General features: G+C 46.5%; 1 protein-coding gene and 1 long non-coding RNA gene across 5 annotated transcripts in view; one reads left to right on the top strand and one right to left on the bottom strand.

The window, feature by feature from the left end:
- Positions 1–7,434: 7,434 nt before the first annotated feature.
- Positions 7,435–26,691, top strand: part of RNF207 (ring finger protein 207) — a 36,165-nt gene continuing 16,908 nt past the window's right edge. The window contains exons 1-5 of one of the 4 annotated variants that reach the window (XM_025206372.1): positions 7,435–7,942; positions 11,710–11,900; positions 24,697–24,829; positions 25,391–25,535; positions 25,705–25,786. In XM_025206372.1, coding sequence (XP_025062157.1) covers positions 11,710–11,900; positions 24,697–24,829; positions 25,391–25,535; positions 25,705–25,786 — 551 coding nt within the window. In that variant the 5' untranslated portion in view covers positions 7,435–7,942. The remainder of the gene's footprint in view (positions 7,943–11,709; positions 11,901–24,696; positions 24,830–25,390; positions 25,536–25,704; positions 25,787–26,691) is intronic. The other 3 variants (XM_025206370.1, XM_006025562.3, XM_025206371.1) reach the window with 3 other exon arrangements.
- Positions 11,764–26,691, bottom strand: part of LOC112550581 — an 18,683-nt gene continuing 3,755 nt past the window's right edge. Inside the window, exons 2-3 of the long non-coding RNA XR_003094506.1 lie at positions 25,837–25,983; positions 11,764–11,894 (exon numbers count right to left, since the gene is read on the bottom strand). This is a non-coding gene — a long non-coding RNA (uncharacterized LOC112550581). The remainder of the gene's footprint in view (positions 11,895–25,836; positions 25,984–26,691) is intronic.

Raw genomic sequence — 26,691 nt, forward strand, 5'->3', positions numbered from 1 at the left:
GGAGCGAGGTGGCATGCAAAGGCATTGCCGGGGGGGGTGGGGGCGGAGAGTGTCTGAGATCTAAGAGTGGTCTGCTGTGGGGAAGGAATTAGTAGTCTTTAGCTGGGGATCTCTGCTTCTGGGACTGTCCCAGGGAAGGGGGAAGAGTGATTGGTAGCTTTCTCAAGGAGCTGGCAGTAAGGCACACAAGAGGGAGGCAAGTCTGACTGCCCATGGGAAAACTATCTATCTATCTCACATGGGGTTGCTTAACAACATCTATTGATGATGATACCATAGGCATCACGTTTCAGGAGCCCCTTTCCTCCCCAGTGGTCTTAAGCCTCTCTGCTGCAATCAACAGAAGTCAGTTCTTCCCACACTAAAATGCAGTGATTGGAGGGTGTAAAATGACAACTATTTAACAGCTCACGGCAGTTCTGCACAGTGGCGTGGAAGAGGAGATGACTGAGATTTCAGGAACCATAACTACAAGTTGGAATTTAACCAAGATGCTCAAGCAAACCCCTTCCACCTGCTCTTTGTACATGTGTGGAGCATACGACACAGTAAGGCTGGGACTGTCAGCACTATGGCCACACAGAACAAAGAATCCTAGAAATGTGCTTAGGACGAGCTCTGGAGCAGCAGAGGCCCCCATTTTATTTCTTCATCAGCCCACAGAAATTCCATCACTTTGACTTTGCCAAAGACAAAATTCTCCTTGGGCCTTGAAAAGAAAGAGATGTTATGAATAGCTTGGAAAAAGGGCTTCTTGCATGGCAAAAGCAAAGTTTTAAGTACACAGGCAGCCAGAGCCTGTGAACCATTTGACAGAAGTCACTAGGTGGTGCTGTTCAGACAGGAACCTGTTAAGGGGCAAGAGCTGCTACAAGAAGTGACACATGACATCTAGGAAAGGTAATAAGTAGAGGAGAGCAGCCCCTTTCACACATGGGTCAAGGTGGAGTGGGCTATATGAATCATCTTCACATTGCCCTTTTCTAAACAAAAACCTCAGGGCAATGAGAAACCCAGGCAGGTCTGATAGCTGGCAAAGTAAAAAACACACTGATAAGAGCAAGCAGATGTCATGCTGAGCCGATCATTACTTAGCACTTTACTCCCATGAAAGACATTTCCGAAGAGGCACCGGATCAACTTCCAACTCTAAGTGTACTGGCACAGTTGGACAAAAAACCTACAGCCAAAGAACTCAGGAAGGTCATAGACTCTAGCAAGCAGAAAAGCACCAGAGGAGGATGGCATCCCAGCTGAGGCTCTCAAGTGCAGGAAGGCTAGCCTGCTACCTCATCTCCATCAACTCCTAGTGTGCTACTGGAGAAAGGTCAAGTAACACAGGACATGCAAGACGCTAACTTCATCACTCTCTACAAAAACAAAGACACACAAGGGTGGCTGCAACAACCATAGGGGCATCTCTTTCATCAGCACAGGCAAGGCTTTTGCCAGAGTCATCTTGAAATACTTGCAACAACGTGCTGACAGCGTCTCTACCCAGAATCAGAGTGTGGATTCAGAGCAGGGAGGTCAACAGTGGACAGGATATTTTCCTTATGCTAACTGCAAGAAAAATGCAGAAAATAAAATAAGCCACTGTACGTAGCATTTGTTGACCTGACAAAACCCTTTGACACTGTCATCAGAGAGGGTTTGTTCAAGGTCCTGGTAAAGACTGGATGCCCCCCAACATTCTCAGTATGATACGCTCCTTCCGCAAAAGCATGCAGACTGTAGTTCAGTTTGATGGATCAACCTCTGACAGGTTTGAGATGAAGAGTAGTCACCATCTATCAGCCTTGAAAACTCATCTCTGGAGGCAGTGAACAAATTCTGCTACCTCAGAACCACAGTGAGCAACAACATATCACTGGATGAAGAGCTAAATGTGCACATTGGAAAGCCAGCTACCACTTTCAGTAAGCTCTGCAAACAAGTCTGGAACAACACAAAACTCACAATCGAAATTAAAATGCTTGTGTACAACACCTGCATCCTCGGTGTCCTTACGTATAGCAGTGAAACATGGTCGACACATGCATATCAAGAAAAGAAGCAGGATATAAAGGGGTTTGGATTTGACCCAAACCTTTGGGAGGCCTTAGCAGGAGACAGGAAAAAGAGGCACTCCCTTCTCAATTCATAGATTTCATAGACACTAGGGTTGGAAGGGACCTAAGAAGATCGAGTCCAGCCCCCTGCTCCAGGGGCTGGAAGTCAGTTGGGGTCAAAGGAACCCAGCATGATAAATATCCATGCGTCTCTTAACGGAGTCCAGAGTAGGTGCTTGCACCACCTTTGGTGGCAGTCTGTTCCAGGCCTTGGGGGCTCGGACAGTAAAGAAGTTCTTCCTTATGTCCAGCCTGAAACGGTCTTGAAGGAGTGTGACCGTTTGACCTTGTCATCCCTTGGGGCACTCTGGTGAACAGGCATTCCCCCAGATCCTGATGTATGCCCCTTATATACTTATAGGCAGCCACCAGGTTCCCCCTGAGCCTGCACTTTTCCAGGCTGAAGAGTCCCATAGTTCTCAGGCTCTCATCATAAGGCCTGTTTTTCTGCCCTCTGATCATGCACGTGGCTGTCCTCTGCACTCTCTCAAGCTTCTCCACATCATTTTTAAATTGTAGAGCCCAGAATTGAATGCAGTACTCCAGCTGCATCCTCACCAAAGCCGAGCACAGCAGGAGGATGACATTCTGATATTTGCTTGAGAAGTATCTATGGATGCAAGCCAGAGTTTTGCTCGCTTTACCAGCTGCAGCATCACATTGGTGTCTTATACTCATCTTGTGGTCATTTATGACCCCCAAGTCCCTTTCAGCTGTGGTGCTAGCAAGCGTAGCAATGCTGAGCCTATAAGCAAGCTGCAGGTTTTTCTTCCCAAGGTGGAGTACCTTGCATTTTTCGGTGTTGAATGCCATCCAGTTTTTGTCCGCCTATTTTCTGAGCCTGTCAAGGTCAGCCTGGATCACCATGCTGTCCTTGGGTGTGGATGCTTTACCCCAAAGTTTGGTGTCATCGACGAACTTGGCCAGTCCGCTTCTGATACCAATGTCCACATCATTAATGAAGATGTTAAAAAAGTATAAGCCCAAGAACCTTGGGGGACCCCACTGGTCACGACACACCACAATGACTGACTGTCAACTACCACTCTCTGGGTCCAACCTCGGACCCAATTCCCCAGCCATCGGACTGTGATGTACCCAAGGCTGTAGTTGGCCAGTTTTTCTATGAGATGATCATGGGATACCAGATCAAAGGCTTTTTTAAAATCAAGATATATAATGTCTCTTCTCAAGATATATATCTCTTCTCCCTTGTCCAGGTGATATGTCACCTGGTCATAGAAGGAGATGAGATTGGTCAGGCAAGACCTACCCGCAACAAACCCATGCTGGCTCTCTCTCAGGATATTGCCATCAGCCAGTTTGTCAAGAATGGTCTCTGATAATTTTTTCCAAGATCTTCCCCAGAATAGAGGTCAGGCTGATTGATGGGCCTGTAGTTCCCCAGATCTACTTTTCTCCCTTTTTTGAAGGCAGGCACCACATTGGCCTTCTTCCAATCTTCGGGCACTTCACCTGGGTGCCACAAGTTCTTGAAGATCCATGCCAGTAGCTGAACTGTGATGCTTGCCAGCTCCTTAAGTACAATGGGATGTAAACTGCCTGGGCCGGCTGACTTGAAGGTGTCCAGTCTCTCAAGGTGTTCTTTCACATATTCTACGTTGATGAAGAGTAACAATTCTCCCTCACCCTGGCCGTCCTGTACCATATTGAGCAGGGCCGTCCCTTGGAGCTGGTGAAAAACCAATGCAAAATACCCATTAAGCAGGTTGCAGGGGTTTAGGTTGTAGCCGTGTTGGTCTAAGGACATAGGCAGACAAGGTTCCTTTGGTGAATTTGATATCTTTTATTAGACCAACCCAAATAGTTGGAGAAAAGTTATTAAGCAAGCTTTCGGGTTCAAAAACCCTTCGTCAGGCTAAGGAAGTTTCAGCAGTTGGTGTGTGCTCTTCCTGGATGGAAGCAGGTTGGATTTTTCCTGGGCGTCAGTTGTCCCATATGGTTTAGCAGGGGTCCAATGTTACCCTTGCTTTTCCTCCGGCTCCCCACATATCTAAAAAAGGACTTTTTATTGTCCTTGATACGTGTAGCCAGTTGGAGTTCAGTCACAGCCTTAGCTTTCCTGGTTCGTCCCCTACAGGTCCGGACCAATGCAGAATTAAGCCTTCATCAATATAGAACATGTTAACTCCTTTGAGGTGGATCCAGTTTTCCATCCTTTATAGGTCTTTCTTTGTAGATGCAGGAGGTCCACCAGTTCCCTGCAGAGCTGAGGGGGCTGCTGTGCCCTTTTGCTGCCTTTCCTCTGAGACAGGATAGATGTTGCTTGTGTTTCCAGCAATCATAGAGTCCAACATCATGATGAGAAATGGTCACCCAAATTACAACAGAAACATGACCAAAGGAAATATCCTGTCAGTACAGTAGCCCCTAATGCTATATACACCTGTGACCACTGGCAGGACCTGCAAGTCTAACGTCCATCTTTACAGCCACAAGAGAAAATGCACCACCAGTTAGTAGAATAGCCGCAATATCCACAATCACTTGCTGATGAATGGATGCCATGTATCTATCTGATAGCTTGAAGAAGCTGAGTTGTGGGAGTAACTTCTGGCCTATATAAATTTTGAACACTGGGTAGATATGCACATTTATAGACTAATTAAGATACATACATACATATATATATATATATATATATATAGAGAGAGAGAGAGAGAGAGAGAGAGAGAGAGAGAGAGAAAACAAGTTTTGTGAACCCAAGTTCATTTAATCATACTAACAGATTAGCTACCTCTCAATATCATTTTGACCAAGATTGAAACTGGTCACACCAGTGACCTCCATTCTATTCCTAATGGTCTAGACAGGTTTTTTTTCCAGCTCTAATTTAGACATTAAAGAGTTTTTAATTTGTGGGATTGTCCCAAATTCCAAATGAGTGTTGCACAATTGTTAATACTGATGAGAATGGTAACAATGACCCCTTGGCTCTCTGGGACCAGAGCAGAACATCATCTCTCAGCACTTTCATACTGTACATTCACACAGTGATATGCAGTCCAAACTAGCTCAAGAGCCATGAAACATACATGTGTACCTCAGGGTACTGTGACAGTGCTTTGGAACTGGAGTATACCTAGCTACAGTGTGTAGTTACACGTTGCATGACTGTATGAAAGAAAATGGCTACTGCAAACACTATATCCCCCTTCTAAACACACACACCTAACACTTTCTACAAAGAGTTCCACATCCCAAGCTGAAGGGTCAGGAGCTGTGGTCCAAGTATCCCTGCACAGCTATATAAAGACTACTTTTTTCACTGAGGAATACAGTTGTCTTGGGGGTGGAACTGCAACAGCTCTTGTGCGCCAGTGATCAGACGAGGAAGCAAGCTGTTAACTCAGTCAAATTTATGGTTTGACATTTTACCAGCTACATTCTATCACCAGGTCAACATTCCCCACTTTCCCCCTCCCCACATACCTGTCTCTCACTTATCGTCTCCCATTGCCTCTGATCCTCACTGCCACACATTTGCATTTTCACAGATCTGCATTTTGCATATTGGCTTCTATTCCATCCAAGAGAACACAGAACAACAGCAGACTCTCCCTATGCCCGAGGAAGCATGCTTGTGCCTGAAAGCTTCCAATGAACAATTTTTTAAACTATTTTGTTCAGGGGCAGGCAAAATACATCCTGCCAAGCCATTCTATCCGAACTGTGGGGCCCCTAAAAAATTTAGTAAATTAATATTTATTTGCTCTTGGCTGCCTGTCAAAGATGACATGAGCCAGGGGCAGTAGGACCCATGGGGAGCCAACAGCAAGAGGCCAGCTCCATCCCACCCCCAGCCATTTCCCTGCCCTGCTCCAGCACTACATGGCGGCTGCATCGCTGGACCCGGAGCACAGGCTAAACCGGTACAGGGAGAGGCAGGGACGGGGTGTGTGGACAGAGACAGAGAGAGAATCCAAATGCAGGCAGGAGCAGAGAGAGAGTGTGTGCGCGCGCGCGCACGCACGCACACGCAGGGCAAGTCCTGTATGCACACCCTACCATACACATGCACTCACACACCCCCCTTGCACTGCCATACACGCAGACCCCCACATCCCCTCATACACATCCCACCACAAACCCCATAAGCAACCACACCCCACATATCCACACCCCCTCCCACAGGCTCCCTCACTCCACCCCCCCCCGACACCCCCACACCCCACATACCCACACACTCATGGCCCCCCACAAACCTATACCCACCCCTTCACAATATACAAAAGTAAGACTTCATTAAAAGCTATTATGCAATCACCTCTATGTGCACTGCACAAACGCATGTAAATCAGGACAAAAATATTTTTTTGAACTCAAATTAATTCATGTTGTAGATGTTCGCTTTTTAAAATATAATTTGGTATTTTTCTGGTTCCGAGATGGCAAAACACCTTGCTGAAAAAAGTACTTTCAGGGACAAGGGGAGGGACTTCTGGGTCACAAGACATGGGATGGGGCACCTGTCAAGGGGCAGGGCTACCCATGCCGCCCTTGACAGCTTGCCAAAACTCAGTAAGCAGCCCTCTGGCCGAAATAATTGCCCGCCCCCTATTTAGTTGGTCTAATAAAAGATATCACATTTACCCAAAGAACCTTGTCTGCCTATGTCCTCAGACCAACGTGGCTACAACCGATGCCCTTAAAGTAATGGTGGAATTTAGGCTCCACCAGGTAAATATAGGGGATACATTCATGTGACCAGCTGCTCCATGATTCTAGTTGGTCATTGGTTTAGGGAATACAGCTGTTGGAGGAGTTCTGCTGGAATTCACTGCATCAGGGAAGAGGTCAGTTACCCGTGATTTACTCTCTCCAGATGCCTGTGGAGCAATCATACTCATCCTGGAGCCTGCAAGAAGATCTTTGACTGGTTAACTGCAAAGCTTTCAGTCTGCATATTAACCTGAGCTGATCCAGATTAACACTGAACCAGTCTGCTCCAGTACAAAGCATTCCTGTGCTTGTCCATATAGCATAACCTACTGAATGATCCTACCCTGTTATTGTAATGTGCCACTGGGCTTCATAATCCCAAAGACTGAAAGAAATGGGGAGAGCTGATCTCAAGCAAAACTTGATATTTTTCCATCGCATGGACTGTCCACTTGAGCTAACTGAGGATAAAACAGGAGGCTGCTTGATAAGATGGAACAGGCCTTTGAGACACAGCAGCACAACAGACAGGGTCAGGGAGCAGATGAAACATGAATCAGGCATTCACATGGCTGTGTGTTACGCTAGGTTTAAATTTACACCATTAGCTACTTTTAGAGATGCCTTAGCTCTGGTAAGGGGACACAGCAGCTAGGGACAACTCTGGCTAAAGGAAGCCTCATGGCAAGGGAGAGATTCCTCTTTCTCACTTGGGAAAAGTCAAGGGAAAATTTAGTGCATTTGACTGCTCCTGTTTGAGTTGAGCTCAGCAAATGTGAGCAACCTCCCTCCTGCTGTACTTCTCTCAGGGAACAAAGGAACGTCAGACGCTCCCTTTCTGCAAAGGCTGGGTCCTGCATGTTAGCAAACAATCTATTGCTGGCTTTTTTTAAACGTTCTGCTGTTCTCTCAGTTGTGCCTGTAGAAAGTGCACCTTCTGAGCCCAGCAGCTCAGCCCTTCTGGCAGTGTTGCCCTGGATACTGTGTTCACGTCATTCATAATATTCTGGCTCTGCTGAAAGCTTTAGCATTTTTATCATTCCAGCCTGAAACGCATGAAAAGCAGGAGACAGGCAGAGCAAAGGGACTGAAATTTTATCTGCTAACAGGACAAAGTGGATACGATACTGTTAACTTCAGAAGAAAAGGTAGGAGACTGACGCTACTGCTGTGTCTAACTGTAACAAAGGAACTGTAACCAAAGGGAATACTGGGAGCATTTTGCTGAATGGAAAAGGCAGCACTTGCTTGCAAAGTGACTTTTCTGTTTGGAAATCAAGAGCTGGCACAGACAGGGACCCCTTTTTAACACCCCCACTCACCCACATCAAAATAACTGCGTTGAATTTGGTAACAGCTTTCAAAATTAGTAGCTCTGCTTGCTGTGGCTTGCTTGTGTGGGGACCTATTAGGCGATACTAAGCTATTTCAAATAAGTTATTTGAATGGCACTGCCCTTATGTTGACGCCCAAAAGGTAATGGGCTCAGTCAGCACATTAAAAAAAGTCCCTGGAATTCCTTATACTTTCACTGATATGCTTAGACTGGAACACAATGGGAAGAACCACATGCAGTCCTCCTCTCCGTGAGGTTGTGTGTTGCAAGATGTGATTTAAATATTTTTTCTCTTCTTGAAAAGGCAACTCTTTCCCCCTATCCACATACCACATGCACTGCTGGAGACAGCACAGTGGTTCTTGAACCAATTCTTATCGAAAGGAGTTTGATAGAAGAAAGCCTCCATGGTCAAGACTGTCCACATTCCCCACGATGCACAAAGTTTGCTTTTATTACCACCAAATAACTTGTCATTTTTATCCTCTGGGAGTTTACAAAATTTGGTGAGTCACACCTACAGAATGGCTTACTTTATTGCCCCAGGCTGGAGCTGGTAGCTGCATAGTTTTCTCGTCTTTAACACAATTCTTACTTTGAAAACAACAATTAGTGTCTGCCCCTGCTGTTTATTTGGGAAGGTCTTAAAATATGATATGGGCAATTCAGAAGAGTTTTTCACGCTATTTAGTGTCATTCCCCCTGAATCTTCATATTACTATTACTGAAGCACAAATTAATTTCCATATGATGTTATGAAAACCTGCTGAGTGGTCAGCAGGCAGCACGTGGCCAGTCACTAAAGCAGCTCCATGCTTCAGAAATTCCAGCTTTTATAAAACTTTGCTGTTTCTGCTCCCAGCACTGTTTAACTCTAAAGCCACAAGGGGGGGGGAGAAGAGGGTTTTTACAAGTTGCTTTCCGCTATCATAGAATGACAGAAAATTAGGGTTGGAAGGAACCTCAGGAGGTCATCTAGTTCAACCCCCTGCTCTAAGCAGGCCCCGCCCCAACAAGATCATCCCAGCCAAGGCTTTGTCTAGCCAGATCTTAAAAACCTCCAAAGGTAGAGATTCCACCACCTCTCTAGGTAACCTGTCCCAGTGTTTTATTACCCTCCCATTCAGAAAGCTGTTCCTAATATCTAACCTAAACTTCCCTCGCTGCAACTTGAGACCATTGCTCCTTGTTCTATCATCTGCCATCACTGAGAACAGTAGACTCTAGCTCCATCCTCTTTGAAACCACCCTTCAGGTAGATGAAGGCTGCTAATAAAATCACCTCTCAGTCTTCTCTTCTCCAGACTAAATTAGCCCAGTTCCCTCAGCTTCTCCTCATAAGTCATGTGCCCCAGCCCCCTAACCATTTTTGCTGCCCTCCGCTGGACTCTCTCCAACTTGTCCACATCTTTTCTGTAGTGGGGAACCCAAAACTGGACACAGTATCCAGATGTGGCCTCACTAGTGCCAAGTAGAGGGGAAGAATCATTTCCCTGGATTTGCTGACAGCACTCCTACTAATGGGATACTGGGCTGCATTAGTCTTCTTTGCAACAAGGGCACACTGTTAACTCATATTCAGCTTATTGTCCACTGTAACCTCCAGGTCCTTTTCTGCAGAGCTGCTGCTTAACCAGTCTCCAGCCTGTACCGGTGCATGGGATTGTTCTGTCCTAAGTGCAGGACTTTGCACTTGCCCTTATTAAACCTCATGAGACTCCTTTTGGTCCAGTCCTCCAATTGTCCAGGTCTCTCTGAATCCTAGCCCTACTTTCCAGCATATTTACTACTCCCCTGCGCTTGGTGTTATCTGCAAATTTGTTGAGGGTCCACTCCATCCCATCTTCCAGGTTGTTGATGAAAATATTTAACAAAACCAGGCCCAGGACCGACCCCTGGGGTACTCCACTTGATACCGGCTGCCAACTAGACATTGAGCCATTGACTACTACCCTCTGAGCCTAATGACCCAGCCAATTTTCTATCCACCTTACAGACCATTCATCCCACCCATGCTTCCTCAGCTTGCTTGGAAGAATGTTGTGGGAAACCGTATCAAAAGCCTTGCTAAAATCAAGGTATATCAAATCCACTGCTCTCCCCACATCCACAGAGCCAATCATCTTGTCATAGAAGGCAGTCAGGTTGGTCAGGCATGACTTGCCTTTTGTGAGTCCATGCTGACTGTTCCTAAACACTTTCTTCCCCTCCAAGTGCTTAGAAATGGATTCCTTGAGGACCTGCTCCATGATTTTTCCAGGGACTGAGGTGAGGCTGATCAGTCTACAGTTTTCTGGATCCTCCTTCTTCCCTTTTTTAAGAGATGGGTACCAGTGTTCCCTCTAAACTGTGCGCCACACACAGCCATGCAGGCATGCCTGGCAGTGTGGCATGAGTGTGCCTGCACATGAAACACAGCTTAGAAGAACGCTGATGGGCAGTATATTTGCCCTTTTCCAATCATCTGAGACCTCTTCCAAATGCCACAAGTTGTCCAAGATGATGGCCAGCACCTATGCAATCACACTGGACAACTCCCTCAGCATCCTTGGGTGCATCCCATCCAGCCCCATGGCCTTGTACACATCCACTTTTTCTAAATAGTCCCTATCAGGGCAGTGCTCTAGAATACCAGTGCAGGGCCTGGCCAGTCTCTCCTGCAGAGCTCTTCTTCCATGCTCCTTAAATGAGATAAACAAACCCAAAGCACTGTATGACACCAACATATTCTGTAAAACTGCAAGGTCTTGCCCAGAAGAGCTTACAGATTAAATGATTCACAGCTGCCCAGACACAAGCAGAGCACAGGGCACCCTTGGAGTCTGGAGGATGGAACTGGGGATGAAAAGGAAGATGGCGGGGCCCTGCCCTAGGAACAGGGCCACATGAGAGATGCAATGTGATGATATAGAGGAGGAAGAAGAGATAAGTTTGAGCTGACAGTAGGGAAAAAAAGAGGTTTTGCCCAGAGTAGAGTTAGTTTCCTAGGAGAAGCCATTCTCCCTTTTTCTCTCCCAACTGGGCCAATATGCCCTTCTACCTGTGGAAGGCTGGACACAGTCCCCTCTAGAGTGCCTGCTGAATGGTTTGCACCAGAGAGACTCCTTAGAACCTGGGGGAGCCCAGGCCATGGTGTCATGAGTTTTAATTTCACCACAAATTCGTCAGCCGTTTGCAGTCATGATGCATGTCCTGCTTGGCCCAATGCATATGAATAGATCCATCCAGTCCTGCACTTAGTGAGATCAGCAAGTCAGGCTTGGCAACTCAGTCACCTTTGGAAATAACATTTCCTCAGTAGATCAGGATCAGAATTGCAGCTATGAATGTTGCAGCCTGGCTGGCCCTTCCCAAGGCCATCCCATTCCCCACATGTGGCTAGTCCATCCCTTGCATGCAGTTGGTGGCCCCTGAACTCTTACCTGTTTAGGACTGAAGTCTCCTGCATTATGACTCACAAGAGTGGCTTTTCTTCTGAACTGTGCTGCACATACCATCTCCAGACTGCAAGTGCTCTCCAACCATGCTCCTTGTCCCAAATCGATGTGCCATAGTCCCTGGTGTTCTGTCTTCTTCTAGATGTCCGGTGGGATCTTCTCTCCACTAGAAAACTTCTATGACCTGGACAATGCCAACTGCCACCCACTGGTTTGCTTCTTATGCCATGAGCAGTACGAGCACCCCTGCCTTCTGGATTGCTACCATAACTTCTGTGCCAGCTGTCTGCGAGGCAGGGCAATCGACAGTCGCCTCACCTGCCCTCTCTGTGGGTAAGAGATGCAAAGGAGTGATTAGCACTAACATGGAAACATGCTGATTTACTAGTCGAGCTGTCCCCTCCCTAGGGTAGTGTGGGGGCAAAGTCCTCTGCAGCAGTGCTGCATAGAAATATTACATTAATGTGCTCTGCAGCAGTGCTGCATAGAAATATTACATGTGGAGCATGCTGGCAAAAACACAGAGACGGTTTTATACATGGATGTCTAAGTTAGATCAGCCAGCAAACACTCAACACAGCTGTTGAAGGGTAGGCTTATGCATCTGCTACCCAAGACATCCTAGTGTGAAAGTTAAGCCCAATTAGAAACAGCAGCAGGTCTTTCCTTGTGCTTCAAGGGTTGCAGGCCTGGGGGTGAAAGGGTTCCAAGATGGGGAGCATTTGTGACATTGTTGAATTTGTTTTATGCCTATCTGCCATATGCCCAGAGTCTAGGATGGGAGCTGGGAACAAACTTGAAAGCCGAGTCTGACACCAGATATTCTGGGCTACAGTTTTTTAGTCTGGAAGTCTCTCTCTACTTTGACTCCTGAAGGGTTAATAAGAATCATTCCACGGATGTTACTGAGAACCACTTCAATGGCCAGGGAATCAAATGCCTGTTAGGGTAGCAGGTCTAAGGACAGGACTGGGCTACACCTAAACCACCAATACGATTTCATTCCTTCCTGGTGCTACGTTAGTGCAAGTCTTTGGGTAGACACGTTTTGGCATGAAGGTGCCCTGTTCCGATTGAACCCAAGTTGATTCCTTTGGGACTTAAAAAAAAATACAAGTATCCACATACCATCTTACACTGTGGAAAACCCAAGAACTATGTGCCTTTTTCCAACTAGGTTTAGGGGGGCTTTCTGCATGAGCCTGGAGTGGAGCAGACTCGTGTCTCAAGGGCCACAATAAGAAACCTTTGCTGCCTTGCCACCACTCCAACACTAATACATGTGGAAACAAGAAAGTATTGCGTTCTTATACACAGTCTTAGTGTGTACCACAGTCACCTTCATCAGCTTCTAGCTGTAAATTCCTCAGTTCTCTCCTTGTGGTTAAGCTCTGTGGTAAAACTGGGCGACTGTTTTGTGGTGTGATGTGGCCAGCTCTGTCTAGTGAAGAGGGCCATTTCCATCACTGCGTCACTACCAATAATTTGCACCAGGAATTCAGCTACCATTCCATCCCATACAAATGAAATATCAAAAACTCAGGTACTCAAAAACACATTAGAGGAAGAAGACAGGGATGGAAGATTGAGCACTGGACCTGGAACAGCGCTGTATGCTGGCACTCTCCTGTTTCACTGTGACCAGGCAACCACTGTCACCTCACAGGCATGCACTGACAACAGCACAGTGCTGTGTTCTCCAAAAAAGGAGAGAGAATAGGAGGACAGCTCACTGTCACTTGTTGTAGTAAAAAGGACAACCTGAATTGAGTCGGTAGGGGTTGCCAATGATATTTGAGTCTTTGTGAGGCCAGAGGAGGCAGCTCAGCTCCTCCGTTCTGGAATCTTTGTTTAAAACTATCCATAACGCTGTGGCGGGAGGAGGGGATCTGGGACGCTAGAAATGTGATGGGGCCAGGGAAAGATCTCACCCCGTACCTACCCCCAAAGCATGCAAGCACCTGATTGGGCTTCCCTGGTCACTGCCCCAGCCTATAAATTATGAGGTTGTCCTCACCCCAAGTTTCAGATGAGAATGGCTGCCAAGCCGTTATAGCCCCACAAGAATTCAGGAAAGCTTGTTGGGCTGCCGGGGATGGGGGAGGCACAGTGTCCTCTACAAGCCCCAGAGAGAAGTCTTGGTGCTAGATACAGAGCCACCCTGGTCAGTCAGACTCAGGCCACATGCTGCAAGGCCCCAAGCATTTGTCTCCAATCCTGCACCCAATTAACTCTGAGCATGTCAGTGCTCAGCTCCCAGCAGTACTGAGCCCCAATGAAAGGGTGTGTAGGTACCTCGACTGCTTTTTCCTTAGCATCAGAAAAAAAAAGTCCTGGCACACGAGGCTGAGCTGCAGTCCAGCTCACCTCCCTGACACTTGCTGTGCTTATTTCATTCTCAGGTGGGTTTTTTTAAAAAAATGGTGAAAAAATATCAAATCCTGCACAATAAACTCTTATGAGATTTTTAATTATTATGAAACGTTTTGAATCTTGAAAAAGCTGCTAGCTCTGCCTGTGAATATTTGGCTGTATTCAGGGACCGATCCATTGACAAGTTTCACTCTCTTCTCCAGACTCCTAACTACTAAGGTCATCCGCATGTCAGGAGTTTCCAGGTGCTGTTAAAAGCTGCTTATCCTTGGGCTGTGATGGCATAGTTACCCTGCACAGTCTGCTTGAAATGACTGTACAATTTGAAACCATTGGGGCTTATTTTTAAATGGCAAATAATCCATGATTCTCAATCAGAAGCCCAAGGTCTCCCAAACCTGCCCCAAATCCTCAACAAAACCTTAAAATCTAAAGAAGTCTGAAGTCACAGCAATGGAGTGGTTATATTTTTGGCATAAATCATGCGTATGATGCTGCTTAACACAATTCAAGGTGACAGCTGCTCAGTGCTAGAGAGACCAAGCATGTGTTATTTTTAGGTCTTAATTTCTGGCTATTGTTGGTCACGTGCACCTGAGAGGCTCTGAAGAGGCTGTCCAGATATGAACGAGAAGCCTTAGGTTAGATAAAAAATTAAAGGAGTTTAAAGGTTTTTAAGTTTTTTAATAAAACTGATCTTCAGCAGCTGGAGCCCACATTCATTGTCACCACCAAACTCCCTCCCCACTCCTCTATCTGCCCCAGCAATAGTGAAAGACTAACACTTCTGGACTAGGGAAAGTATTAGTTTTAAGCTCAAGAGCCAAGCAGTCAAATATAAGAAACTGCAGGCCCTCTGTACGTGTGCAGGAAGGAAACATGGGGATCAAGCTCAGCCAGACTCTTCATGGGCCACAGCAGAAAGCTGAAGTCACAAACAGCCACTGATCTAGGGTCCAATGAGGATACCCCAACAGCCCTTCACCCCAGCCTTGGTCCTAGCTAGTGGGGGAAGCACTTTGGGGGAGAAGCATATACTTGTCCAGACCGCCCGTTACATGGGGTGTAAGCAGGGGCCTACTTAATTTGCAGAATTTTTGCAGAAACTGTGAAAAAAAAGGTGTAGTCCACGATCACCAGGAAATATTGCATTGGCTATGGTTTCCCACAAAATCAAGCTAAAAACTCCCGGTGTAATACACTGTTTTAAAATGCCCCAATGTTTACCGCAATGCAAAGACAATGCGACATCACTGCATTGTAACAGAGAGTTACTGTCTGCTAGTGACATAGCCTAAAGTGCTTACAAGGTGGACTTTGTGGTTTAACACAATCCATTACCATGCAAAGAATATCAAGTACTACCAGCAATTTGTGTGTGATGAGCTTGAAATCACACCAGGCACACTTAAATTATGAGTTCTCTTAAAACAGGGTGACATTGACTGCCAAATTGAAAACCAGGCCAGACAAGAACTGGTCCAGGCAACAGCTGCAAAGTTAACTTAGTACTGCAAGTATGATCAGTCACTACCACCTCAAATTAAACAACTGGCTGCTACTTTTTTAGTGTTGATCACATTTTTGACCCAAATCAGGTGCCTTTTCTGTGTTTTGACCCTCAGCTAATTAAATCAATCCCTAGATGACAGAAAGAGCATGACAACAAACGTGCTGCTAACATGAACTTTGTCAAAGAGGTGGCAAGTGCTTTAAATGTAACTGAGTTTTGAGATTTTATTTCCGATTGGTTTCCACATCTCTACAACTTGGCCAAACACTACCTTACAATTCCACCCAATGCAGTGGACACAATGTGCGATCTCAGTGCATAGACAAGTCTTCACAATTCAGAGACAGAGGATGTCAACTGCAATTGCTGACGGATGCTGCATGATCACATTTAGTAACTAAAATGAATTGTTTCTATTAAGGTTAGCATTAATTAGTATTTCTAAACTGTCTGTAGAATACTACATATAATAGTCACTTATGATTATATAAAGTTACAATTCATGTTGAATGTAAATTTATATTTAGAATATATTTTAATTTAGATTTATAATATGATAAATTATATCATTTACTTTCTACAGAATTTGCTATTCACTTATACAGTACACGCCTCTGGCTTCTGAGTGGTGATATTTCTCTTGCTAGGAAGCTGTAGGTGTTCTGCTCTGTCTCATTTTTAAATAGGCCTTTCCCTCAGCCCTCTGCTCTAAGCCAGTATGCTCTCACAGACCATGAGCAGTACGTATACTGCTTGCTGAAGGGGAAAGGGAGGTAATCAGCTTTTGCACAGTCAATAGTAAGCCACAGGACTGGACTAACCTCTTTATTAAGCTGATTCCCTGGGAACTGATTTGATCTATGACAGTGAAGGCAACGACTGCTGTTTAATCAAAAGGCTGGGTTTTGGTTGTAGCCGTGTTGTTTTTAAGGACATAGGCAGGCAAGGTTCTTTGAGAAGATGCAATATCTTTTCTAAGTAGTTAGAAAAAAGTTCTTAGCAAGCTTTTGGGCACGATCACCCTTCTTCAGGCATAGGGAGTCTTTGCTGCTCAGACTCCAAGGAATAAGAGAAGCTAAAAGTGTGATAGGATGTCAGAGAGGATGTAAATAGGTGGAAATTAGGAAAACAAAAGATAAAGCAGGGTAGGAGGGAGAGGGGAAAGCAGAGGCAAAAAAGCTAAAGGTGAGTAAGGGAGACTATAGTGGTGGTAATTCAAGGTAGAAAAGAGACTGTCTATGAAAAAGGAAATGGCTGTAAATTAGGAAGACAAAGGACAGAAAGGGGGGGGGGGGCACAAGAGTATAAATGGTCTGATCTTGCATGTACGTAGTGAATCAGATGGGCATGGGTGCTATGGGGTACTTGCTGCTTTGCTGCCAAGGATTAAGTAGTGGCTCATTAGGGACAGAGAGCTGAGGTCCAGTCATAATGCAGGTGCTGTCAAATTAAGATGACAAGAAAGGGAACAGCAGAATGCAACAAGAAGGACTGGTCTAGGACAGTGACCAGGGCTCTCTGGACTGTTTCTAATGGCATCCTTGTGCCTCAGATGCCTGCAAAGCCCAACAGATCCCCAAAACCACAGAGTCTGGCCACCTTGCTGGGCAGGGAGTCTGTAAAACCTCAGTTGGCATGTGTCCCACTCATCACATACCACACCCTAGCCAGTGTCTACACACAGCCCCTCCTACACGGCCCCCGACCTCCAGAGAGAATCTTGGAACCTGGGCACTCCTGCAAGCGGCAGCCAAGCACGAGGGAGCGTTGGCTTACAGCTTAGCATAGACTCATGAAACAGTAGGGCTAGAAGAAACCTCCAGAGGTCACCTAGTCCAGTGGTTCTCAACCTTTGGTACCTTACGTACCCCCGCCGATCGACACAGAAAAAGTGAAACCGGAAGTCCCACCATGGCACTTCTGGTTTCACCACCGTGAGCCAAGTCCTACTTTTTCCTCACGGACCATGGCCCAGGGCAAAGCACCCTGCGTGGAGCCTCCCTCCATGTCCCCCAGCACACTGACAGTGAGGAGTGAAAGCCCCGGCACACCAGATGCTGGTAGGAGGGGTCGCAGCTGGAACAGGCAAAGATGTCTCCAACCTGCCAGGTAGAGGGCGGGCCAAACTCAAAATGCGGCACTTGTGTATTCCCCACCCATGTCTCTCATACCCCAGGAGCACACGTACCATGGGTTGAGAAACACTGACCTAGTCCAACCTCCTGCCTGAGGCAAGATCATCCCTATCCAAACCATCCTATATACATCTATGGTTTAAGCTCTTAACAAAACTAGTCAACCCAGACACAAAACCCAAGACATAACACCCTAACCTGACACAAGTAAAACAGAAGGGTCATGGCAAACAACGTCCTGCAACTACAAAAGTTGTTAATATATGCTTGAGACACCCCAGGAAGGAGGGCCATGCCCTTACTATAGACGAAGGCAAAAACTCCCACTGTTCATACCAAACTGACCATAGGGTAAGATTCCTTCCTGACCCCAAATATTATGATCAGTCTGAATCTGAGCAGAGGGGCAAGCCCTTCTAGCTAAGAACCTCCAGATTTAAGTCCCAGAAGGAGCACTGGCAGACCCCAGTCAAAATCCTGAGCTTTGGCTGCAGCCGACACCCAGTGTCTCTGAGGAAGGCTTAAGAAAAAACAACCTGACATATAGCAGCAGAGAAGAAAAAAAATTCTCCCAGCTCCATGTGGCAACCAGCAAAGCCCAGAAGCATGGGAAATACCCATAGAAGACCATAGACATAGCTACACCTAGATCATACCTGACCAGTGGCTGTCCAACCTCTTCTTGAACACCTCCAGTGATGGAGAGTCCACAGCTTACCATGGCATCTATTCCACTGCCTCTCTGTTCTAACAGAGAAGACGTTTTTTCCTGATATCCAATCTAATCTAACTTTGCTGAACTTCAAGTCATTGTTCCATGTCTTACTCTGCAGCAAGAGAGAAAAGATGTTTCCCCTCTTCTTTATGGTAACCCTTCACGTATTTGAAGAATGCCATCACATCCCCTCTTAAGCAACTTTTCACAAGCTGCAAATACTTAGCTTCTTCAGCTTCTCATCTGACTTGCCTTCCAAGCCTTTTATCATTCTTGCTGCCCAACTCTTTCCACACCATTTTTAAAATGTGGAGTCCAAAATTGTACACAGTACTCTAGATGAGGCCCATCTAGTGCCAAAAGAAGGCACCATCATCTCCTGTGTCTTGCACCCAATTCTTCTGTTGATGCATCCCAAACCACATGCACCTATTGGTCAGCTTTTTAACATGAGCTTGCAGTGTGATGTCTGTGATCTACCAAGATTCCCATATCCTTCCTCATAATGTTGCCATCCATCCAGGGATCACCCATTTTGTATTTGTGTTTATCATTTTTCTTCTCAAGGTGTAACAGCTTGCATTTGTCAGTACTGAACTTCATCCTGTTAGCTTCAGCCCAACTTTCCAATCTGTCAAGATCCTTTCAAAATGCCCTCTTGTCTTCTAATGCATTTGCAGTCCTTCCCAGTTATCTAAAAACACACTCAAGAAACTCTTGTCTGGATTCCAAATCATTAATAAACATGTTGAACAGCAGTGGTCCCAGGACTGATCCCTGTGGGACTCCACTTGAAACCTTATGCCATCCTGACATGAACCCCGTTATAATTACCCTTTGCTTACGGCTATTGAGTCAGCTGTCTATCTACTTTATAGTTTTGTCTAGGCTATGTTTCTCCAATTTGTTTATGAGAAGGTCATGCGGACCTTGTCAAGTCTAAGAAGCCTAGATACACTATATCCACAGCAATCTTTTCATCAACCCAAGCAGCTGCTCTGTCAAAGAAGGAGATCAAGTTCCTTTGACACAATTCATTCTTAGTAAATGCATGCCAGGTACTTATGATCAGCCTTTCCTCCTGCAAATGCTTGCAAACAGACTTCCTGAAGAGATGCTCTGGTAATGTCTTATGTATTGATTGATGTAAGACTAACTGGTCTATAGATCCCTGGGTCCTCCTTCTGTGCCTTTTTAAAGGACACTACGGTTAGCCCTTTTCTAGTCTTCTGATACCTTGTCTGTCTTCCACAAGTTCAGGTATATCGTTGTTGAGGGCTCCCAGATCATAGAAAATTAGGGTTGGAAGGGACCTCAGGAGGTCACATCTAGTCCAACCCCCTGCTCAAAGCAGAACCATCCCCAACTAGATTATCCCAGCTAACACATTATCTAATCAGGTTTTAAAAGCCTCTAAAGATGGAGACACCACCACCTCTCTGGGTAGCCTGTTCCAGAGCTTTACTACCCCTCCTAGTGAGAATTTTTTTTCCTAATATCAAACCTAAACTTCCCTTGCTGCAACTTGAGACCATTGCTCCTTGTTCTGTCATCTGCCACCACTGAGAACAGTCCAGCTCCATCCTCTTTGGACCCACCCTTCAGGTAGTTGAAGGCTGCTATTAAATCCCCCCTCAGTCTTCTCTTCTCCAGACTAGATAAGCCCAGTTCCCTCAGCCTCTCCTCATAAGTCCCCTCAGCCCCCTAACCATTTTCATTGCCCTCTGCTGGATTCTCCAATTTGTCCACATTCTTTCTGTATTGGGGAATCCAAAAACTGGACACTACTCTATATGTGGGCTCACCAGTGCTGAATAGAAGGGAAGAATCACTTCCCTCTATCTGCTGGCAATACACCTACCAATCTGCACTGGTGCATGGGACTGTTCCATCCTACATGCAGGACTTTGCACTTGTCTATTGAACCTCAAGAGATTTCTTTTGATCCAGTCCTTCAATTTGTCTAGGTCTCTCTGAATCCTAGTCCTACCATCCAGAGTATCTACAATTCCATTAAGCTTGGCATCATCTGAAAACTTGCTGAGGGTGCACTCCATCACATTGTCCAGGTCATTGATGAAGATATTAACCAAGTCATGTCCCCTGGGGCACTCAACCTGACACTAGCTACCAACTAGACATCAAGCCCTTGATTACTACCCTTTGAGCCCAACAAGCCAGCCATTTTTCTATCCACTTACAGTCCATTCATCCAACTTGTACTTACTTAGCTTGCTTGCAAGAATGTTGTGGGAGACCATATCAAAAGCCTTGCTTTTGACCCATACTTTCCATGCTCTTCTTGTTGCTGACATACTTGTAGAAACTCTTCTTCTTACCCCTCACATCACTTGCCAGCTGCAACTCCAAGTTCTCCTGTGACAGTTTCTTTAGTACCACAGGATGAAGTTCATCAGGCCCTGTTGATCTGAATTCATTCAGACCCATCAAAAACTCTCTCTCTTGTTATTTCATCCAGCAGCTCATCCCCTTTCTTATCCAAATAATCTGCATTAGGCTTCTGGTTGTAGATTTTTTTTTTGTACGTGAAGACTGAGGCAAAGTAGTTGTTAAGTAGCTCCACCTTCTTTGCATCTTCTGTTAAGAGTTTCCCCTGGCTAGTTAACTGTGGACCCATAGCTTCCTTGGTCTTTCTTTTTCTGGCCAACGTAGTTATAAAACCTCTCCTCAACTTTATCCTCCCTGACCAGGTGCAGCTCATTCTTTATCTTTGCCTTTCTGAATTTTCCCTGCAGGTTTTTGCTACTTCCTGGTATACTTCCTTGCTGACCTGCCCATTTTTTCATTTCCTGTATGCTTTCCTTTTGCATTTGAGGCATCCTAGAAAGCATCCTTGTGCAACCACATTAGTCTCTTGCCAATCTTTGTGTGTCAGAACAAGTTCTTTTGGGTCTTCCAATACCATGCTTTTTAGAAGTTCCCAGCCTCCTGGGTACTTCTATCCTTCAATCTGTCTTCCCATGGCACCATGCCTATTAATTCCTTGAGCTAGTTGAAATATACCTTTTTGAAATCTAGCATTCTAGCTTTGTTGACCTCATACTTTCCCCATTTCAGGACCTGGGATTCTGGTCACTTCTTCCCAAGTTGCCCATCACTTTCACATCCTCTGCCAATTCTTCATCCCTATTGGTCAGTACAAGATCCTAGATGAAGCCTGATACTACATCCATCCAGGCTCATCTTAAACCAATGTTGGACAATTTGAAAGTCGTTCAACGTGCATTGAACTTCTGTTGTGTTACAGATTTGAGCCGGTTTCCAACCACTTACACTGGTTTGTGTGTAATTTCTGTCCCTAGCCCTTCTCTTCCTTCCACTCTCTGCCTTACTCGTAACTCTAGATGCTGGACCCAGCAGGGTCACGATCCCAGCTACAGTCATTGCCCTCACAAACAGCTAGCCTCTGCTAGATCAGTTCCCAAGCCCTGCAGAGATGGGGATTTTCAGCCTTCCATAAGCCCCACTGCCCCGACTAGTACCCCCGTCAGTCCCACTAGAAGGCATTACCACACACACATGCATACACAGGTTCCAACCCATGCTGTGCACTTTCACTCACTCTGGAGTACATCAGCAAGAAGCAGGTAGAGGCATTCAGTCACATGATGTTCCTGCTTCAGCTTTCCTCACTCCCTGTACAGGCAGCATTTCTCCCCCAGCAGGTCCTGCACTGCGACCTGCATCCAATACAGACCTGCAGCAGGGAGTCATACTAGCTGCATGGGGTGGGAAGGAAGTGGGGTGGGTGAAGAATGAACTGGATTAAGCTCCACACACCTCTCCCCACACCACCAGTGCTCCTTATACTGTACTTCCCACCAGTCCCCCTTGAAAGAGGCCAGTACCCTTATCTCTACCCTGTAGGCAGGGAACAAAGGAGAAGCAAAGTGGCTCAACCAATGTCACCCAGCAGGCTGGTAGCAGAGCCAGGTCTCCTGAATCCAACCTAGTCACTGAATCCCCTGCCTCCCCCATGAAACAGCCTTGCTGTGCAGGAATGTCAGCAAACAAATCTAAGCTCCCTGCAGGGTCTCTGCAGAGGAAGGACAGGCTAGCTACTCTAACTGGCCTTCTATCCTAAGGGCTCTGACTCTGACTACGTGGTAAGCCCCCCTGGTTGTAGCATGGCCTAACTCGTGAGACCAGGCAGTGACAGAGCTCTGCCAGCTGCAGCAAGAAAAGCTAGGCAGTGACAAAGTCCTGCCAGCTGCAGCAACTTTTAGCTCTCAGTTAGCTTGCTGGCAAAGCTGCAGCAGAGCAGGATGTAGCCCTGAGCTGTGAAACCCAATCCCTCACAGGTGACTTGCAGGCGAATCACCATGTCAGTCTGACTTGCCAGTCTCGTTGTGCAGGGAACACTTCAAAGTTCCTGTTGCCTCTGAGAACCTACCTTTCAAGAGAGACTCTCAAGAAGGGGCTGGCGTGGCCGGGGTCTGGTGTCTGATTGTCACACTGTTGGGGTCCTGGGTTTTCCTGGAAGCGTCAAAGTGGCGACAGTACAGCTATCCAGGATGTTCTTAAAGGAAGTGGCTGACTCTGTGTAAGGGCGATTCCTTTCTAGCTGCTGTTTGCCAGGGATTGTGCACAGTCCAAGCTTCACTGTGAGTGACATGTTTCAGGTCAGAATCTCTAGTCTCTAAACCGAGGAGCCCTCCTACTTGCTCCTCTGGACATGTTCTGCTACAGCAGAGCACCGTTGGTAGTGCCAGATGAGCTTAGACCTGGCCCATAAAGAAAGCACTTGAACTGAGCAGGTTTTCTGACTCAGACTAACCATGCCTTTCACCAAGCTTGGAGGTATTTCAGTAATGCTACTGTATTGCTTTGAGCACTGTTCTCTTGCTTTTTTAGTTTCAACAACGACTGTGAGTTGGGGAAGGGGACGGGTGGAGGGGCAAAGGGATACTCAGGAATTGTTTGACATGATTACAGGACTGGAGTTCTGGCTTGGGGCAATTTCTGTCCTCTAGGAATTCTGTTTGCAGTTATTTTGGGACAGCTGTTTGGAGGGTTGTTAGGGGAGGGACTACCATCTCAGCCACCTTCTATTGGTTAAGGCACCCTTCGCCACAAGTTACCTCATGGTTTATTTTTATGTTAATATTATTTGTACTCTAGATAATTATGCTAGGAGAGATTTTTCATACTTAGCATTTTAAGCAAAGGATTGTGCATTTCACTCTATGGTTAGGAAGCAACTGTTGAAGGAATCTATGCAGCAAAGTCCAGAGCAAAGCATATACAAAAATTATGAAAAGTGCATGTATAACCATTTAGGAAGTGAGCAATGGCATGCTAGATTTCAGTATTCCTAATAATGGATAGAGCCAAGTACCAATGATGAAATAGCAACCAAACTGAACTTCAAAACTAGCACTTTCCTGTAGCTGAGCAAAGTAGAAACCTGCAAGCTCAGACTGTTCATTTGCAAAAGCAGATGCAGATCTCTGTTCCTAGGGAGTTGGACCTCTGAGGAGAAGAAACCTATGAAACAGTCCAATGCGCTGTGTAGAGGGTTTAAACAAACTCAGGAATGCTCAGTGCTGTGGGAATGGCCAGGGCTGAGAACAAAGCATAGAATTAAGATGATGCTCAGGATTGCAGTTTAAATGGAAACACTTGCAGCAAACAGGAAATGCTCCTTAAGCCCAAGGTAAAATGGGCATCCAGCTCTGATGAAAATGTACCAGTGCAAACAGAGTCACATGGCAAAAAGGAGAGCAATTTGCCTATAGAAATTCCGGGTGTAGAGGGCAAAATACACACGGCTGCATTCTGGTTTGCCTTACAATCACGGTCACTAAGGACCCAGGGGCATCTCTGCCCAAGAGCACAGGTGCCGGCCTGGCATCTCAACCACATTTCCACTTAACTAAGAAATTATTCTCTACTGACCTCAATTTCCCCCTCTAGGTGTAGAAACGTACAGAATCTTTCCACCCTTACTCCAACTGCTGTGGTAGCACCACTACTACACGCTGTTAGCATGTGTGGTAGCACTATTACTACATGCTGTTAGTGGTAGCACCACTACTACACGCTGTTAGCCAGGCATCACTGCATTGCTCAGCAGTGATTGCAGTGTATGTCCTGCATTCATGCTTTGGAAAGAAATCTGGAATTGCTGGGGCTGAAAGGGGCTCTAGAAAGGCCAGATGCCAACATGTTAACCCTTATCACTTCACCCCCAGCAGGACAGTCCTTTGTTTTTACCACCTTTCCTTGAGCAAAAGAGCCATCTCTGTACCCGTCCCCAGGTTGTCAGTCCCAGGATTATTTCCTTGAAACTTAGGTTCTGTTTGCATCTGGAAGAGTATTTGTTGGCCAGTGTCAGAACTCAGGGGAACCCTCTGTACTTTTCCTCCTCAGACACCAGTCCATCGTGAAAGGGAACAATGGGCTGCCCCCAGTAGACCAGCTCCTCAAGTTCTTGGTGGACAGCTCTGCAGACTGTGAAGAGGAAGTCCAATGTGCAAACTGTGATATGGAGTGTAAGAAACAGGTAAGGCAGGACTCTCCATGCCACCTGCCACAAGGCTCTGCACACCACTTTGCAGAAGAAAACAAAGACAGTCCCTGACTGAACTCCAGCATTTTCAAAGCCAGGTCCCCAGATGTCTAGTCAGGCCCCTGAACAAGTGGCCTAATTTTACCAACTGAAGATCCTCCAAGTCCAAGAAAGGCTTTAAGTCACAAGAATACTGGTATGAGATCTCATCCTTGGTAATACCAGGGAGGTGGTCATTCTGGCACAAATAGACATGCTTGCATTCCCCACTTCCCACAGCTCAGCCTCCTTCCCTTCAAGACCACAGGAAGCAAGAGTCCCTGGGCGATTCAGGAACCCACTTGCTGTGCGAGATGTGAACATCTCTGTACCCCTGTCCCCAGGTTGTCATTCATCCCAGAGCTGATGCAGAGCTGACCTCACTGCTTAGCCATCTGCACATTCTAGATCTACACTCTTCAATGCAGCAACAAGAACCAGGCCCTATGTTTGCTGAACATGGTGCCAAGGAGACCATGGCCTTTACTGACAAGTGTGCACTCCATTTGCCCTCAGGAAATGGACACCATGTACTTCTGCAACACCTGCAACCAGCCCCTCTGTAACAAGTGCCGCGAGGAGACCCACAAGGCCAAGATGTTCTCTCGCCATGAGATTGTCTCCTTGACCAAGCGCACTAAGGACATCCACAAGAAATGCTGTGAGTGCAGCTCTTCTGTCTGCATCCACAGAGCAGTCAGCACATGAACAAGCACTGTCCCAGGGAGCATAGTTGCAGAGACAGGAATGGGCACAGGCACTTGGGTGTGGCATGAGCAGCCTCTATTCTAGGGTCTTGTTTAACCCCAGGATGAATTTGTCTCTTGCAGTTCTCCATAAGGAGCCTTACATCATGTTTTCCACAGAGAAAAAATCCATGCTCTGCATTAACTGCTTCCGGGATATGCAGGTGTAAGTAGCAGAGAGACTGGCCCCTCTCCTTCCTCTGAGCCTGCACTGACCTTTGGGGTGTTACCGCTCTGCAATCTCTCCTCCTTGGCCCAAGACTGCGATATGCTCTTCCACGGGAGCTGGATGTGTGAAAAGTCTCATGGGAGAGTAATGGTACTTCAGCCCCTCTACTCCACAGTTCCAGAGGCTGTTGCTAACTAAGAGAGAGAAGGAACATGGTTCACTTTGCAGATATGAACATTAAGCCATAGTTCCTACCACAGTGGAGGGCCTTTGAGCAGGGGCATGGGATGCTCAGGAACAGGATCATATGAGCACAAAGCTCCCTCAGCACTGTCTGGAGATAGCACGTTTTCCAGCTTGTCTGTCTGTGTGAGCAGTAAGCCCCAGTAACCAGGGCTGGAAGACCTAAGTCAGGACTGCGTTGGCTACTGGGACTAGGGGTAGTTGTGCTAGAAGAGGGTCCAGGCAACAGCAACATTATGTAAACCAGCTAAAACCAACACCCCAAACTAGTCTGACAGCCTAAAGGGTCATGCCACAGGCCAACACTTGTATCCAGCAGGGAGACAAGAATGCCAAAGGAGAAAGTTGTTCTGCTTTGAGGTGACAGACAGCCCTCATCATTTCCACCGGCAAGGTCTGGGCTAAGGGATCACTTCCTAAAAGTCAACCAGATGGCAGAGAAGTGCAGGGCTGCAGAGAATTGGGATATATTGGCACTGTCCCCCCATGGCTGCAACAAGGGGAGCCCTGCCCCACTTGGGAAAGAAGTGTGCCACCCTGCCTTCCAGCAAGCCGGTGTAAGAGCAATCAGCAGGTCTGCATTAGACCTTGCAGAGCCAGCAGTAATGAGCAGTGCGACCCCCCGGGGGGGGGGGGGGGGGGGGGGGGGGGGGGGGGGG

The sequence above is a fragment of the Alligator sinensis genome, unplaced genomic scaffold, assembly GCF_000455745.1.
Source record: "Alligator sinensis unplaced genomic scaffold, ASM45574v1 scaffold322_1, whole genome shotgun sequence".
NCBI lineage: Eukaryota > Metazoa > Chordata > Crocodylia > Alligatoridae > Alligator > Alligator sinensis.